The following is a 19,770-nucleotide window of genomic DNA, read 5'->3' on the forward strand; positions in this document are numbered from 1 at the left end:
TTGAGGACAATGTGTGGTGTGAGGTGGTTTGATCGAGTAAGTAACGTAAGGGTAAGAGAGATGTGTGGAAATAAAAAGAGCGTGGTTGAGAGAGCAGAAGAGGGTGTTTTGAAATGGTTTGGGCACATGGAGAGAATGAGTGAGGAAAGATTGACCAAGAGGATATATGTGTCGGAGGTGGAGGGAACGAGGAGAAGAGGGAGACCAAATTGGAGGTGGAAAGATGGAGTGAAAAGGATTTTGTGTGATCGGGGCCTGAACATGCAGGAGGGTGAAAGGAGGGCAAGGAATAGAGTGAATTGGAGCGATGTGGTATACAGGGGTTGACGTGCTGTCAGTGGATTGAAGCAAGGCATGTGAAGCGTCCGGGGTAAACCATGGAAAGCTGTGTAGGTATGTATATTTGCGTGTGTGGACGTGTGTATGTACATGTGTGTGGGGAGGGTTGGGCCATTTCTTTCGTCTGTTTCCTTGCGCTACCTCGCAAACGCGGGAGACAGCGACAGAGTATAAAAAAAAAAAAAAAAAATATATATATATAAATATATATATATATATATATATATATATATATATATATATATATATATATATATATAGGGGAGAAAGAATACTTCCCACGTATTCCCTGCGTGTCGTAGAAGGCGACTAAAAGGGAAGGGAGCGGGGGGCTGGAAATCCTCCCCTCTCGTTTTTTTTTTTTTTTTTTTTTCAAAAGAAGGAACAGAGAAGAGGTCCAGGTGAGGATATTCCCTCAAAGGCCCAGTCCTCTGTTCTTAACGCTACCTCGCTATCGCGGGAAATAGCGAATAGTATGAAAAAAAAAAAAAAAAAAATATATATATATATATATATATATATATATATATATATATATATATATATATATATATATATTTATATAAATTTTCAGTTTAACTTGTAAGCTGTTTGTTAGAACTGATGACAGTTCATTTGCACCTACTCAGGCTGATCTCGGAGATGAGTTTGGTGAACCTGTTTTACCTGACCGCCAGATCCGAATCATTGATAATCCCCAGCACAAATATGAAGGTAAGAAATAACAAGGATCTTCTGTTGTTCAGTATTTGTCATTATTTACTTGAAATATGTGATTAACTATTAGATGACTGAGGGAGCTATAAGAATTGTAGATGTTCATTGGGAGCTAGTCCCCAGATTTTGAGTCAGCAATGGTAAATACTGCAAAGATTCTATTAATTTTTATGTCTCTAATAGTGCTGGAAGTACAAATTCTTTGATGAACAGATCATCAAGGGATATCATGATGCTAACTATGCAGTAAACTGTTTACAGCGTAAAAGACAGCTATGTAGATGAGACCATAGACACTAAAGATGTTGGGGTTGTGTCATGATTTTATCATCATAACTTGTAGAAATATAATTTTGAGTTCATGGCCTTATTCTAGAATGTGTTTGGGATTCTGATGTTTAAGTACATTATCAAATATTCAGCACAGTTGGAGGAAATCATGACAGATCTGGTGATAACAAACTATTTTATATACAAAACACAGCAATCTTTGCTGTACTCATAACTAACAGAATTGAATTTTTGGTTAAATTTAGGCAAATACGGGCAAAATATATAAGTTATGCTTAAAAGGGAGAATGCCCATATTCATAGGAATGTTCACTGGATGTTGTAGTCTGCAGTAGTTTGCAGTGTATGTGAATGTGATTCCCACTGAAAAGTTAATAAGGATGAAATAAAAGCATTCTGCTGTGGTTGTAGTTTTAGTTTGTGGTACACTGACATTTAGGTAATTACAGGTATTTGTGCATTGTGATCATTATTGATTAATATGATTTTTAAAACATTTTATAAGTTTTTGTGAATCTGTTACAGGTACTGTTTCTTAAGCCACTAGCATTATTCAGTAATTTGTTTCCAAAAAGTGCTTTCTCGAGCATATTTATAATAATTTTAAAAAGTACAGCTTTACTAGTATAAGGTATCTTTGAAATGGGTTTCTAACCCTCCACAAGAAATGTAAGTCCCTTTGCAGATACAGGTATGTGTTACTCTTGTAACGAATGTAACTTTTTTTTACTAATATTTTCAAATTCTGTTACTCCATTCCTTGTGATTATCTCTTCTTCATCATGAAATCCCTTTTATGATTTGTTCTTTCTTTTCTTTCAAACTATTCGCCATTTCCCGTGTTAGCGAGGTAGCGTTAAGAACAGAGGACTGGGCCTTGGAGGGAATATCCTCACCTGGCCCCCTTCTCTGATTTATGTTCTTTTTTATTTATCATTTTTGAAGACCTAAAGTACTTTACCAAAGCTCTGGTTGTGGCCACAAATATAAAAAAAAAATGATTTGATAGGAATTGATATTGCCCTTATATAACTTATGAATTGAACTAGGAGTTCTGAGGAATTCTACACAAATTAGTGTGATTCTTGACACTTACGGTGTGCTAAACACGTTTTAGTTCCCTTAAAGTGACCAAAAGACACTCACTTGTCATATCAACTCTTGCTAATGTACAGAATCTAAGGAACCTTTTGATAACTCTCAGAACCTACTTTTTCACATTAAGCTCATGTCAGAATGTTGGCAATATGATCATCCAGGACAAAATGGGTGTGCCTATAGCAAGGGCCAAAAATTTTGAATGGTAATTGGCTCTAATTGATAGGAACCCATCAACATTCACTAGGGACTGATCAATCATGGGGACTGATGCCACAGATCATGTGTCACTTTTTAAGCCAGTCTGTTGAGGGTTCTGGAGTGCTTTGGTGTTCAGAACTATTGTGACCATAGTACTAAGCTACAGCAATGAAAAATAAGGGACTAAGGACTTCTCAGTTGTGTTAGTATGGATCATCAGAAAAAAGAGAATCTGTGCACTGCTGTTGATGTCACAGCATTACTCTCAAGAGACAGGAGTTTAAAGTCGTAGATAAGAGGAGAGAAATGCTCACTGTAAGAGCATTTTTAAGTTTTTGGATATATGGTATCTTGAGTTCCACTTCCCTTTAGAATGTGGATGAACTGATGTGGTGTAGCGGTTAATGTTTCTGACCATGACATATTTATGGACCGCCCAGGTCATGTGCATAAGTTCAAATCCTGGTTGAGGCAGTATGTCCACAGTCCACCCAGCTGTTCATCCACCCCTAGGGGTTGATCTGTAAAATGGGTACCTGGCTCAGGCTAGGGTTTATGTATTTAGTGTCAATGGAATGGCCTTAATTAGGATCTCAGTTTCCCATGCCATCTCAGGTAATATTAAAAAAAGTGCATACATCTTTTTAGCATACAGACATGCCTCTCCAGTTTGTCTAGTGTAATAAGTTTAAGAGATTTTTCATGCTTGCTATAGTTCTTGATTATGATTTAAATCTTTACACTAAGTTGAATTATTAAATGAGATATTTAGTGTTCACACTTTCCAAGTTACACTGAATGCCTCCAAAACAGCGATCAAAAATCATTCCCCTGGTATTATTTCTCTGGCAGTCGTACTTTCATAGATCTTCCTTACCATTCTTTTATGTACTCAGTACGTCCTACATGGCCAAACCTTCTTAACAGATCTTCATGCATGTACCTTTCTTTAAAATTTTCTTCTTGATGCATATGTTTTACACCTTAATCTTGACTGGCTGTGTTCTCTGGACTTTCATTGTAATACTTAAGTTTATTTATATTTATATTTATTATACTTTGTTGCTGTCTCCCGCGTTAGCGAGGTAGTGCAAGGAAACAGACCGCTACACATGAAATGAAAACCCCCTCACCCCGCATGTGTGTGAGGTAGCGCTAGGAAAGACAACAAAGGCCACATTTGTTCACACTCAGTCTCTAGCTGTCATGTATAATGCACCGAAACCACACCTCCCTTTCCACATCCAGGCCCCACAGAACTTTTCATGGTTTACCCCAGACGCTTCACATGCCCTGGTTCAATCCATTGACAGCACATTGACCCCAGTATACCACATTGTTCCCATTCACTTTATTCCTTGCACGCCTTTCACCCTCCTGCATGTTCAGGCCCCGATCACTCAGTATCTTTTTCACTCCATCTTTCCACCTCCAATTTGGTCTCCCACTTCTCCTCATTCCCTCCACCTCTGACACATATATCCTCTTTGTCAATCTTTCCTCACTCATTCTCTCCATGTGACTAAACCATTTCAAAACACCCTCTTCTGCTCTCTCAACCACACTCTTTTTATTACCACACACCTCTCTTACCCTTTCATTACTTATTCGATCAAACCACCTCACACCACATATTGTCCTCAAACATCTCATTTCCAGCACATCCACCCTCTTCTGCACAACTCTATCTATAGCCCATGCCTCACAACCATATAACATTGTTGGAACCACTATTCCTTTAAACATACCCATTTTTGCTTTCCGAGATAATGTTCTCGACTTCCACACAGTTTTCAACACTCCCAGAACTTTTGCCCCCTCCCCCACCCTGTGATTCACTTCCGTTTCCATGGTTCCATCCGAAATACTTAAGTTATCCATCCTTATTGTTCTCGTTTAGCTAGTGTGGCCTGGGGTGATCTTTTCACCCCTATTTTTATGTTGAAGGCCCCATTACAGACAAAATTCATCATCGAAGCTAGGCCTTTCTTGAAATATGAAAAGGGTTAAAGAGATAGAGAAGTTAAAGGAGAGAAGATGAAAGATAATCAAAGTTTGGAGGAAGTGGAAAATCTTTCTTTGAAATGGAACAATTCATATCTGTTGGGAAGAGTTTGTAGGAATTGGAAAATCTCTCTTTTAGAAAAGGTGAGAACAATGGAAGTAAGGGGAGTGGGGGAGGAATGGGATGTATTTAGGGAATCAGTGATGGATTGCGCAAAAGATGCTTGTGGCATGAGAAGAGTGGGAGGTGGGTTGATTAGAAAGGGTAGTGAGTGGTGGGATGAAGAAGTAGGAGTATTAGTGAAAGAGAAGAGAGAGGCATTTGGACGATTTTTGCAGGGAAAAAATGCAATTGAGTGGGAGATGTATAAAAGAAAGAGACAGGAGGTCAAGAGAAAGGTGCAAGAGGTGAAAAAAAGGGAAAATGAGAGTTGGGGTGAGAGAGTATCATTAGATTTTAGGGAGAATAAAAAGATGTTCTGGAAGGAGGTAAATAAAGTGCGTAAGACAAGGGAGCAAATGGGAACTTCAGTGAAGGGTGCAAATGGGGAGGTGATAACAAGTAGTGGTGATGTGAGAAGGAGATGGAGTGAGTATTTTGAAGGTTTGTTGAATGTGTTTGATGATAGAGTGGCAGATATAGGGTGTTTTGGTCGAGGTGGTGTGCAAAGTGAGAGGGTTAGGGAAAATGATTTGGTAAACAGAGAAGAGGTAGTGAAAGCTTTGCGGAAGATGAAAGCCGGCAAGGCAGCAGGTTTGGATGGTATTGCAGTGGAATCTATTAAAAAAGGGGGTGACTGTATTGTTGACTGGTTGGTAAGGTTATTTAATGTATGTATGACTCATGGTGAGGTGCCTGAGGATTGGCGGAATGCGTGCATAGTGCCATTGTACAAAGGCAAAGGGGATAAGAGTGAGTGCTCAAATTACAGAGGTATAAGTTTGTTGAGTATTCCTGGTAAATTATATGGGAGGGTATTGATTGAGAGGGTGAAGGCATGTACAGAGCATCAGATTGGGGAAGAGCAGTGTGGTTTCAGAAGTGGTAGAGGATGTGTGGATCAGGTGTTTGCTTTGAAGAATGTATGTGAGAAATACTTAGAAAAGCAAATGGATTTGTATGTAGCATTTATGGATCTGGAGAAGGCATATGATAGAGTTGATAGAGATGCTCTGTGGAAGGTATTAAGAATATATGGTGTGGGAGGAAAGTTGTTAGAAGCAGTGAAAAGTTTTTATCGAGGATGTAAGGCATGTGTACTTGTAGGAAGAGAGGAAAGTGATTGGTTCTCAGTGAATGTAGGTTTGCGGCAGGGGTGTGTGATGTCTCCATGGTTGTTTAATTTGTTTATGGATGGGGTTGTTAGGGAGGTAAATGCAAGAGTTTTGGAAAGAGGGGCAAGTATGAAGTCTGTTGGGGATGAGAGAGCTTGGGAAGTGAGTCAGTTGTTGTTCGCTGATGATACAGCGCTGGTGGCTGCTTCATGTGAGAAACTGCAGAAGCTGGTGACTGAGTTTGGTAAAGTGTGTGGAAGAAGAAAGTTAAGAGTAAATGTGAATAAGAGCAAGGTTATTAGGTACAGTAGGGTTGAGGGTCAAGTCAGTTGGGAGGTGAGTTTGAATGGAGAAAAACTGGAGGAAGTGAAGTGTTTTAGATATCTGGGAGTGGATCTGGCAGCGGATGGAACCATGGAAGCGGAAGTGGATCATAGGGTGGGGGAGGGGGCGAAAATTCTGGGGGCCTTGAAGAATGTGTGGAAGTCGAGAACATTATCTCGGAAAGCAAAAATGGGTATGTTTGAAGGAATAGTGGTTCCAACAATGTTGTATGGTTGCGAGGCGTGGGCTATGGATAGAGTTGTGCGCAGGAGGATGGATGTGCTGGAAATGAGATGTTTGAGGACAATGTGTGGTGTGAGGTGGTTTGATCGAGTGAGTAACGTAAGGGTAAGAGAGATGTGTGGAAATAAAAAGAGCGTGGTTGAGAGAGCAGAAGAGGGTGTTTTGAAGTGGTTTGGGCACATGGAGAGAATGAGTGAGGAAAGATTGACCAATAGGATATATGTGTCGGAGGTGCAGGGAACGAGGAGAAGAGGGAGACCAAATTGGAGGTGGAAAGATGGAGTGAAAAAGATTTTGTGTGATCGGGGCCTGAACATGCAGGAGGGTGAAAGGAGGGCAAGGAATAGAGTGAATTGGAGCAATGTGGTATACCGGGGTTGACGTGCTGTCAGTGGATTGAATCAAGGCATGTGAAGCGTCTGGGGTAAACCATGGAAAGCTGTGTAGGTATGTATATTTGCGTGTGTGGACGTATGTATATACATGTGTATGGGGGGGGGTTGGGCCATTTCTATCGTCTGTTTCCTTGCGCTACCTCGCAAACGCGGGAGACAGCGACAAAGTATAATAAAAAAAAAATAGAATAAAACCATTCATACTGTTAGGAAAGACATTAAAAGGTAAAGCATGTAGACATGTTGGGAAAGACATCGCAATGGCTACCCTTGAGTTGCCAATGGCCACACATTACTCATATTATACAGTAGTTTGTTGATTATGTGGTGTAACTAATGACTTGTGGACACAAGCTTCCAATTTTTGAGAGAGGGAATGCAAAATCATATATGTAGAAGAGAGAAAGAGAGCCAGCAATGCAGTGTAAGCCAAGTTGGTCATGTATTGGGTTCAGAGAGAGATGATAAGTTAGATTGCTGTAGACTCCACCCTTTCCATTATTTAGTGCTAAAACCTCCCCAGATGTGAGAGCAGAACTCTCATTCATAGGCAAATCAATCCCTTTTTAATTGGTGCTGTTTAGGAAATAGAATTAATGGTGTCTGAACTGGATTCCTGGTTTCCTAGAGGTAGACATAGATATTGGAGTAATTTGACATCTCTAAGATAGATGAGATGTTATGGTGATACCAAGTTTGTTTACTATGTTGAATGGTAGAATTACAAGCTATCAAAGAAAATGGCAATGTTGTGATGGGTATTATAAGGTGAGATGGTAAAACTGAAGCTTTAAAGATTATAAACTTTACTGCATCTGCCCTATTGAGAAATTCTGTGTAGGTAGTTGTGACAAAACAAGACAGATTAAGCATGAGAAGATGAAACAGATTTGAAAGAAGTGGAAGAGTACGCTGTTGAATCGTTATAATTTGAATGCATTTTATTATCTATTGAAAAGAAAAAAATCATCAATAAGAAGAAGGAAGAGTATTGGAGACAGGCCAGTATCTGTAAGGACACTTCTGTTCATATGGAAAGAGAGAGATGTTGAGGAATATCAGAAAAAGAATTTTATGAATTTAGACCAGTCAGCACTATTAAAGAGCCAGTGCAAATGTTTAAAAGGGGCAGCTAGAGAAGGATAACATGCAGTGATTTCATGCAGAGATGAAAGCAAATGTAAGTCAGAAGGAATGTTCTTTGAGGTCCAGTTTGCCAGGTACCTTGTCTGAATGGCCTTAGAAGAGGAATGTTTGAATCACAGATTGGCTGAGGCGATGGCTTAGAAGATGGAATGTATTTATCCACTCCTGCGACAATAGCTTTTATGTACACTCAGAGAACCAAGCATCACTAGAGAAGAGGCAATAATATTGCCAAGGAAGGTGAAAAAACAAGGATTCTTAATGTAGACCAGTGAGCACTGTTAAAGTGCTGGTGCTACCATTTAGAGGTACCCCTGGAAGTGAAAGTAAATTAACCAAGAGGCATTTACAGGAGTATGGTCAGACAAACTGATTAGGGGCAAGATTGCATTGATATACCAGGAATGATTGATGTTGAAAACAAATTCAAAATGTTTGGAGAGTGATCGTGACACTCAGGAATATGGATAGGGTGGGTAATGGTTTGCTCCAGATCATGTAGATTATAGAATGTAAGGGCTTCAGCACCCTCCTTTCCCCAGCTTCTGTAGGGTAGGATTTTAACCAGTCCCAGTGGTGTATATTGAAATCTCATGTGAACCTAGAGTTGTCTGTTTGTAGTGTCAAAAGACTAAATGCCTTCAGGATTTTCCTTACATCTAGATTACGTCTGTGATACTGGACTGCATTTTATACCCACTGCATCCAATAAACAATCATGGCTGAAAATTTGAATAATTATGAAGACAGTTCCTCCTAGCTTTATACCAGATGGGACACATAGTGAACATAGCATTTCTAACTCATCTGAGGAAACTTAATGACAGTGATTCAAAACTTTTTTTTACAATGGTCAGAGGCATAACTTTTAAGAATAAGGAGACAAATAAGAGATTTCAGCAGAAGCAGCTGTAGCAGTGGATAGTGGATACTGCCTCCCTGGTACAAGTATCACTGCGAAAGATGAGGAATGGAGTTCCCACCCCAAATACTGAAGCTGTAGCCAGATCCAACTGGCTACACCTTAGGGTGGAAACATTGAGGTTCTGAATATTTATTTCTATCAGCCACACAGAACTATGCTGTAATGATATATGATGATAAACAGGGGAAAATCTCCTTCGCAAAGAAAAAGCAGGCTTTAGAATGCAACAGCCCCCGTCAAGAGGCCCTGCTTACCACAGCAAAATTGTCATCTTCATTATGGGCCTGTGTGATTTCTCAAACCCTGCTTTGCTAGATCACCGTGAGAACACAAAAAGTCGCAAAAGAAAGGAAGCAGAAGTAGATGACTTGATTGTCAGAAAGTGCTCAGCAAGGGCTCTGGCAGTTCTTGGTGCTTACCACCACATGAGAACGGGTATATTTATATAATTTCGTGAGACATTGATATTTCAACTGTCAAATATGAAGCCAGTTTGTGAGTGTCTTGGTCCAGTACTAGTCTAACACCCATGTTTGCTGTAAGAACGTCTCACAAGGTAGCTTTGTCCAAGAATAGTGCATCAGCTTTATGCAACTGTGTGTCAGGGCATGGCATTCTGACTGTTCTGTGTTACCTTCTCCTTATAGTGATTATTCCAGTGATTAAGGTTGCAGGCACAGCTGACACTTGCCCAGGGAGATGAGCTGCGAGGATCACTCAGGAGTTCCAGTGCTGGGCTAATTTCAGGGGTATAGCAATTATCAGTTGATACAACCTCCAAGAGACTATGGAGCAGAGTAGCATTCCCACAGACACAGGAGCCCCCTATGTATACCTTTTGAACAAGTTTTGAGCAACAGTGATTCAGAAGATCTGATGAGATTAAATTGGAGGAAATATTAAAGAAATCCAGAAGCAAACTGAAATTAAAGTTAGAGCCATAGAAATGCATTGTTACAAAGTGAAAAACTAATTGAGATGTTTACCAAGCAGCAACAGATATTTGTTATGCAATCTGAATTGACAACCTTCCACTACAAATAGAAATTATAGTAGATTATGGTATTCTGACAGATACTGATGGGGAAATATACAGATCAGAAATTAGAAATCTTGCTAATAAAGGATTGAGAGACTTGCTCAAAAAAAAAATCTAAATGCATTTAAGTCAGCACATAAACTTTCTGACTTGTATGAGAAACTACAATACACAGTAACAAAATAAAAAGAAAATAAATGTCAAAGTATAGTGATACTAGAATACTTGGCTAGAGTATTACATTTGTGAAGAAAGGTACTGTGACCTCAACACTAGATTATCACTGAGGATAAAGATTTGATTTGCCTGTGAGAATGACTTAACACACAGTAGACCCAGTCTCAAATTTCTCAGTCATAAATGGTTTAACCCTTGAATACCAAATACTTTAATTGTATATGTAAAACTGTTCAACAGTTATTGCACTAGATGTCTGTATTTGCCAATCTCCCCCACTGCATAGGTCTTCCCAGTTTTGTTTTTATTAACTTAACGTAATGTCTTTATTGTGGACTTAAATGCTCGACACAAGAATTTAGTGATTTCAACACAAATGCCAGTGGCAAAATATAATTTTACTCCAAGGTGCCATAGATGATTCTTGTTTCATTAGTAAGAATTAACCAACACATGCTTATGTGCAGGATATCTTGATTGATGTTTTGGCTCTAACATGTTATTTACAACTTGTTATCCTGATATTATTTATGATTGTACATGTGAGCATTCATCAGTGACATTCACTATACATGTAGTTCATGCTGTCTTGTCAGTTGCCAAAATGAATAGTTGGAGAAATGAAGCCTAGAAAATCATATATAAAATGAAATGGATTGAGGGCTTCAAGAACTTGTTTTGAAGAAGAGAGAAGACATTAGAAGAAGTTGAACAAAACAGAAAGTATGAAGATGAAATTAAGTAGCAGAAAGTGATTAGGAAGCTAATGACTGACAGATATTTTTCCCTGTTGTGTGGTGAGAAAGTTGAGAAAGAACTGGTGCAGAGACAGTGAGCCTGGAAATTATCAAACATTTAGCAAAGATCATGCAACTTCTGTTTATGACTATTTGTATTGATTTATCTAAAAGGAAGAGGACAAAAGATCAGCATAATAGACTGCATCAGTATTATGGTGACCAAACAAAAGAGCATTTGAATCTATGTCTAGACATTGTACTATAGTGAAACAAATTTTTGTCTGTCTGGGCTGTCATGCATATAAAGATAGGCCCAGCAAGATTGAACTTTCATGGCCTAATATACAAAGAATAAGGATTGTGTTTAAGGTGGAACTTCAATTTAAAAAAAGAATTATTTCTGAAAAGAAATTTTGCACTTTTCCAATGTTTAGTTCAGTAATAGTTTCACAAGAAGACAGATTTTGAGATGGAAAGGAAAGCCTTAGCTAGCGCAAATGAATATCAAGAGGAAGAAGTCTGGATAAAGAAAAACTGGCAAAGCAACATTGGAAAAATTAAACTTTTTCTGAAATTGACAACCAACTGAACTAAAGCTGCTTAGTAATGGCACAACACTAGATAAATGAGACCACACAATGGACACATGCTAGATGAAAATTGACACTGCTGAACACCATCAAAGAAATGAAACTTGAGTTGGGCAAATGTGTTCTGGTCATATAGGTAAAGGTAACAAATAACTTGATACAGCACAAATGTTAGAAATATATCATATTTGTCTTGATGCAAACCCCTTTTTGAACAGCTTTCTCCACTAATTGTGTAAAGAAAGAGGCTTTTGATTACTGTTGCATTGTCATATGAATGTTTAAAAACCAATTAGGAAAAGAACTAACATACATAAGAAGCAAATAAAAGTTTACAGATGGCATGAATGAATTCATCCTTCTTCTGATTTAAATGTATCAGATAAGGTGTGTGTTTAGTGAAAGTAACACGATTTGTATAGAACAAGCTATTGCTACTACAAGATTAAAGCTTGGTTATAGATTTACTGTTGTCTCTTTAGTTTCTTTGGAAAAGTGAAGTGTGTGAATTGTAAAGTATGTGGTAGAGATAATGACACACACTAGATCACAATGTTTTACCTCATGAGGAAATTAAACCTTGCAGTGACAGGTTTAAACAAACTGAGCAAGAGACGACATAGCACATTGATGCCATTGATAAAGTACTTGAGATTTTATCCACTATTTGAATGTGATTTCTCAGTCTATCACAGTATATGAAAATATTAGAAGTTTGTAAGATAAGTCAACTCCATAGGGGTCTGAAAGAGAAGCTTTGTAACATTGTCAGTCATTTTGCACTACCATTCACAGAATGAGACTTGAAGTGAATAGTAAGTTAGTTGTAGGAACTCCAGCAACCTTTCTCAGTCATACAGCTTCAAGGCTGTACTACACTCAGTGACAGGAACAAGATGGATGCCTTTAAAGAGAGCAGTTCTTTGATGAGAATGTACTCCAGTTTCATCAACTGGTGAAGGTAAAGCCTTGACAAAGGTGTCTTTTCACATTTGTTGTAACCTCAAATAGGCAGATTCCATCAACCATAAGAACATTAAATAACAGGCAATATTACATAGCTCAGAATTATCCACTCAAAAATTTCAAACCATTGACTTGTACACCATTTAAGCTTCCAGAAACTTAAAAGGGGAATCATGCAGAATGGTGGGGTATTGTTCCTGGAGATCTGTCATTCTAGTTATATAAGTAATTTAAACCCATGTTGTGTGCCAGAGGGGGAGGGGGGTTGAAGTTCTTAACCAAAAATTTCTCCAATTTAATTTTCATGTATGAACCATCCAAAAGATCTTAGCTTACCATCAGTATATCATACTGTCATAATGTGAGTTAAATTATGCAATTCAAAATTGTCACCATTTTACCAGTAACCCGGATAGTATGTAAAGATAATGAAAATGCTGGTGGAGGGCTTAAGGTCATTTGTGGTGGAGTGGGCTGAGGTTGGAATTTGTCATGCCTTTCATAGTAAATTTTTCCATTTCGTTATGGGATATTAATGTTTGTTGTTTTTTACCATGATAGGACAGTACATATTTTAATGTTTTCATGTCAGGTACATTTCACAAATGTGGCATATCTAGCATATGAAAACTTTGTGTTGCTCCTAAGGTGACCATAACTAACTGGATTATGATAGGATCTTATGTCATTTTTCTTTGATATCCTTGTTAATAACATTGCAATTGAGAAACCTTACAATGTATCTGAATATTTCATTACTGATGGAAAAGAGTATTAAAAAAAGACTTTTTTTTTCAAGCCTGTTGTTACTGAGAAAACTGAGTGTTGTTTTATGAATTTGTACTCTAATTCTTGAATGTTGCACTCGCAAAACATTCTCTGAACTGTTCTTCTGTGGAAACCCCTGTACTCCTGGTACAAAAGCTCTTATAGATTTTATTTTCCATGCCATACAGTGATCATCTTCATATTGCCACATGCCTTTTACAAATCCAGAAATGTTGTATACCTTTTCTTCTCTACTATCTGCATAAATGCAAATTTGGTTGATAGAGCTTCTTCCTTTTTTCTTAATGAACCTTGTCAGACTTCTACAAGGAGAAGTTAAAGGGATAACCAAGTAGTCCTTTTAACTAGGTCACGTTCAAGCTCATAATGTGTAAGACTAACCATACTGAGATGACTATATCTTACACAATTCTTACAGTGGTATTGACAGCCCCATCTACTGCCTCATTCTATGCTAGTCATCCTTTCTTCCATACCTGTTCTCCTTTTGTTCAGACTCTGCTACATTAAAGCAATAGACTCACATTGTACTTGATTTTTCCCATTAGTTTTTTAAAAGTACTCTCTTCACCATTTGTTAACTTCATCCTTTCTTTAAAGTACTCTCTTCATCATTTGTTAACTTCATCCTTTCTTTAATATAATTACTAGTCTTTTTTTTGTATGCTTTACATTTCTTGCAGACTTCTCTTCATCATCTACGCAGATCTTCATGAAATAGCTTGTTATTCAGCCTCAGATTTTCGCATGCTTCTTATGTGAAATTATGATTTGCTATCCTTTCCTTCATGAACACAAACTATTTTACTTTGTTGTTCAGGATTTTGACCATTTTTTTAATGTCTCCTTGCCATTCATCATCACTTCAAAGTTTCTCTCTTTCATGTAACTCTTCTTCAGATTTCTCTCTTTCCTTGACTCATATTTATGGTTTGCATGCATCTGCTCCAGCAGGTATTAATACATTATGCAGATTCTTCATCACTTCACCATTCTTTGGTAAAGTTTCATTGCCGTCTCTTAGCTTTCCTTTGCCTTTCCATGGAATTTCATTATGACTTATTCATTCCTGAATTCTCTCTCATTGCTTTCTTACTTACTTTCTTAGTCCAAGACTAGCACCAAAAATGAAGTGCTGACCTTCGTATGACTAGGTAAACCACCTGGCTAATGTTATGTGAGATCTTAACCATATATATTTATTTATATTATTTATTTTGCTTTGTCGCTGTCTCCCGCATTAGCGAGGTGGCGCAAGGAAACAGACGAAAGAATGGCCCAACCCACCCACATACACATGTATATACATACATGTCCACACCCGCAAATATACTTACCTATACATCTCAATGTATACATATATATACACACACAGACATATACATGTATACACATGTACATGATTCATACTGTCTGCCTTTATTCATTCGCATCACCACCCTGCCACACATGAAATAACAACCTCCTCCCCCTCATGTGCACGAGGTAGTGCTAGGAAGACAACAAAGGCCCCATTCATTCACACTCAGTCTCTAGCTGTCATGTAATAATGCACCGAAACCACAGCTCCCTTTCCACATCCAGGCCCCACAGAACTTTCCATGGTTTACCCCAGACGCTTCACATGCCCTGGTTCAATCCATTGACAGCATGTCGACCCTGGTATACCACATCGTTCCAATTCACTCTATTCCTTGCACGCCTTTCACCCTCCTACATGTTCAGGCCCTGATCACTCAAAATCTTTTTCACTCCATCTTTCCACCTCCAATTTGGTCTCCCACTTCTCCTCATTCCCTCCACCTCTGACACATATATCCTCTTGGTCAATCTTTCCTCACTCATTCTCTCCATGTGACCAAACCATTTCAAAACACCCTCTTCTGCTCTCTCAACCACACTCTTTTTATTACCACACATCTCTCTTACCCTATTATTACTTACTCGATCAAACCACCTCACACCACATATTGTCCTCAAACATCTCATTTCCAGCACATCCACCCTCCTCTGCACAACTCTATCCATAGCCTATGCCTCGCAACCATACAACATTGTTGGAACCACTATTCCTTTAAACATACCCATTTTTGCTTTCCGAGCTAATGTTCTCGACTTCCACACATTCTTCAAGGCTACCAGAATTTTTGCCTCCTCCCCCAGCCTATGATTCACTTCCACTTCCATGGTTCCATCTGCTGCCAAATCCACTCCCAGATATCTAAAACACTTCACTTCCTCCAGTCTTTCTCCATTCAAACTTACCTCCCAATTCACCCTACTGTACCTAATAACCTTGCTCTTATTCACATTTACTCTCAACTTTCTTCTTTCACACACTTTACCAAACTCAATCACCAGCTTCTGCAGTTTCTCACATGAATCAGCCACCAGCGCTGTATCATCAGCGAACAACAACTGACTCACTTCCCAAGCTCTCTCATCCACAACAGACTGCATACTTGCCCCTCTCTCTAAAACCCTTGCATTCACCCCCCTAACAACTCCATCCATAAACAAATTAAACAACCATGAAGACATCACACACCCCTGCCGCAAACCTACATTCACTGAGAACCAATCACTTTCCTTTCTTCCTACACGTACACATGCCTTACATCCTCGATAAAAACTTTTCACTGCTTCTAACAACTTGCCTCCCACACCATATATTCTTAATACCTTCCCAAAGCATCTCTATCTACTCTTATCATATGCCTTAATCATGCACACTAATATTTTTTCTCACATAAGCCTTATCTGCCATGTCTTCTTTGTAACTATGAATTATTATATTTTTTTTTTATTTTGCATTGTCGCTGTCTCCCGCGTTTGCGAGGTAGCGCAAGGAAACAGATGAAAGAAATGGCCCAACCCACCCCCATACTCATGTATATACACACACGTCCACACACTCAAATATACATGCCTATACATCTCAATGTACACATATATATTACACACACAGACACATACATATATACCCATGCACACAATTCAGACTGTCTGCCTTTATTCATTCCCATCGCCACCTCGCCACACATGGAATACCATCCCCCTCCCCCCTCATGTGTGCAGGGTAGTGCTAGGAAAAGACAACAAAGGCCTCATTCGTTCACACTCAGTCCCTAGCTGTCATGCAATAATGCCCGAAACCACAGCTCCCTTTCCACATCCAGGCCCCACACAGCTTTCCATGGTTTACCCCAGACGCTTCACTTGCCCTGGTTCAATCCATTGACAGCATGTCGACCCTGGTATACCACATCGTTCCAATTCACTCTATTCCTTGCACGCCTTTCACCCTCCTGCATGTTCAGGCCCCGATCACTCAAAATCTTTTTCACTCCATCTTTCCACCTCCAATTTGGTCTCCCACTTCTCCTCGTTCCCTCCACCTCCGACACATATAACCTCTTGGTCAATCTTTCCTCACTCATTCTCTCCATGTGCCCAAACCATTTCAAAACACCCTCTTCTGCTCTCTCAACCACGCTCTTTTTATTTCCACACATCTCTCTTACCCTTACATTACTTACTCGATCAAACCACCTCACACCACACATTGTCCTCAAACGTCTCATTTCCAGCACATCCACCCTCCTGCGCACAACTCTATCCATAGCCCACGCCTCGCAACCATACAACATTGTTGGAACCACTATTCCTTCAAACATACCCATTTTTGCTTTCCCCTCCCCCACCCTATGATCCACTTCCGCTTCCATGGTTCCATCCGCTGCCAGATCCACTCCCAGATATCTAAAACACTTTACTTCTTCCAGTATTTCTCCATTCAAACTTACCTCCCAATTGACTCAACCCTCAACCCTACTGTACCTAATAACCTTGCTCTTATTCACATTTACTCTTAACTTTCTTCTTTCACACACTTTACCAAACTCAGTCACCAGCTTCTGCAGTCTCTCACATGAATCAGCCACAAGCACTGTATCATCAGCGAACAACAACTGACTCACTTCCCAAGCTCTCTCATCCACAACAGACTTCATTTTTGCCTCTCTTTCCAAAACTCTTGCATTTACCTCCCTAACAACCCCATCCATAAACAAATTAAACAACCATGGAGACATCACACACCCCTGCCGCAAACCTACATTCACTGAGAACCAATCACTTTCCTCTCTTCCTACACGTACACATGCCTTACATCCTCGATAAAAACTTTTCACTGCTTCTAACAACTTGCCACCCACACCATATATTCTTAATACCTTCCACAGAGTATCTCTATCAACTCTATCATATGCCTTCTCCAGATCCATAAATGCTACATACAAATCCATTTGCTTTTCTAAGTATTTCTCACATACATTCCTCAAAGCAAACACCTGATCCACACATCCTCTACCACTTCTGAAACCACACTGCTCTTCCCCAGTCTGATGCTCTGTACATGCCTTCACCCTCTCAATCAATACCCTCCCATATAATTTACCAGGAATACTCAACAAACTTATACCTCTGTAATTTGAGCACTCACTCTTATCCCCTTTGCCTTTGTACAATGGCACTATGCACGCATTCCTCCAGTCCTCAGGCACCTCACCATGAGTCATACATACATTAAATAACCTTACCAACCAGTCAACAATACAGTCCCCCCCTTTTTTAATAAATTCCACTGCAATACCATCCAAACCCGCTGCCTTGCCAGCTTTCATCTTCCGCAAAGCTTTTACTACCTCTTCTCTGTTTACCAAATCATTTTCCCCAACCCTCTCACTTTGCACACCACCTCGCCAAGACACCCTATATCTGCCACTCTATCATGAAACACATTCAACAAACCTTCAAAATACTCACTCCATCTCCTTCTCACATCACCACTACTTGTTATCACCTCCCCATTAGCGCCCTTCACTGAAGCTCCCATTTGCTCCCTTGTCTTACGCACTTTATTTACCTCCTTCCAGAACATCTTTTTATTCTCCCTAAAATTTAATGATATATATATATATATATATATATATATATATATATATATATATATATATATATATATATATATTTATTTATTTTATTTATTATACTTTGTCGCTGTCTCCCGCGTTTGCGAGGTAGCGCAAGGAAACAGACGAAAGAAATGGCCCAACCCCCCCCCATACACATGTATATACATACGTCCACACACGCAAATATACATACCTACACAGCTTTCCATGGTTTACCCCAGACGCTTCACATGCCTTGATTCAATCCACTGACAACACGTCAAACCCGGTATACCACATCGCTCCAATTCACTCTATTCCTTGCCCTCCTTTCACCCTCCTGCATGTTCTGGCCCCGATCACACAAAATCTTTTTCACTCCATCTTTCCACCTCCAATTTGGTCTCCCTCTTCTCCTCGTTCCCTCCACCTCCGACACATATATCCTCTTGGTCAATCTTTCCTCACTCATTCTCTCCATGTGCCCAAACAACTTCAAAACACCCTCTTCTGCTCTCTCAACCACGCTCTTTTTATTTCCACACATCTCTCTTACCCTTACGTTACTCACTCGATCAAACCACCTCACACCACACATTGTCCTCAAACATCTCATTTCCAGCACATCCATCCTCCTGCGCACAACTCTATCCATAGCCCATGCCTCACAACCATACAACATTGTTGGAACCACTATTCCTTCAAACATACCCATTTTTGCTTTCCGAGATAATGTTCTCGACTTCCACACATTCTTCAAGGCCCCCAGAATTTTCGCCCCCTCCCCCACCCTATGATCCACTTCCGCTTCCATGGTTCCATCCGCTGCCAGATCCACTCCCAGATATCTAAAACACTTCACTTCCTCCAGTTTTTCTCCATTCAAACTCACCTCCCAATTTACTTGACCCTCAACCCTACTGTACCTAATAACCTTGCTCTTATTCACATTTACTCTTAACTTTCTTCTTCCACATACTTTACCAAACTCAGTCACCAGCTTCTGCAGTTTCTCACATGAATCAGCCACCAGCGCTGTATCATCAGCGAACAACAACTGACTCACTTCCCAAGCTCTCTCATCCCCAACAGACTTCATACTTGCCCCTCTTTCCAAAACTCTTGCATTTACCTCCCTAACAACCCCATCCATAAACAAATTAAACAACCATGGAGACATCACACACCCCTGCCGCAAACCTACATTCACTGAGAACCAATCACTTTCCTCTCTTCCTACACGTACACATGCCTTACATCCTCGAAAGCTGGCAAGGCAGCAGGTTTGGATGGTATTGCAGTGGAATTTATTAAAAAAGGGGGTGACTGTATTGTTGACTGGTTGGTAAGGTTATTTAATGTATGTATGACTCATGGTGAGGTGCCTGAGGATTGGCGGAATGCGTGCATAGTGCCATTGTACAAAGGCAAAGGGGATAAGAGTGAGTGCTCAAATTACAGAGGTATAAGTTTGTTGAGTATTCCTGGTAAATTATATGGGAGGGTATTGATTGAGAGGGTGAAGGCATGTACAGAGCATCAGATTGGGGAAGAGC

The 19,770-nt window shown here is 39.6% G+C and overlaps 1 protein-coding gene across 1 annotated transcript in view; it reads left to right on the forward strand.

The window, feature by feature from the left end:
- Nucleotides 1-19,770, forward strand: part of Gdap2 (ganglioside induced differentiation associated protein 2) — a 695,029-nt gene that overhangs the window by 129,499 nt on the left and 545,760 nt on the right. Inside the window, exon 7 of the mRNA XM_071679390.1 lies at nucleotides 969-1,053. Within this exon, the coding sequence (XP_071535491.1) occupies nucleotides 969-1,053 (85 nt within the window). The remainder of the gene's footprint in view (nucleotides 1-968; nucleotides 1,054-19,770) is intronic.

The sequence above is a fragment of the Panulirus ornatus genome, chromosome 29 (assembly GCF_036320965.1).
Source record: "Panulirus ornatus isolate Po-2019 chromosome 29, ASM3632096v1, whole genome shotgun sequence".
NCBI lineage: Eukaryota > Metazoa > Arthropoda > Malacostraca > Decapoda > Palinuridae > Panulirus > Panulirus ornatus.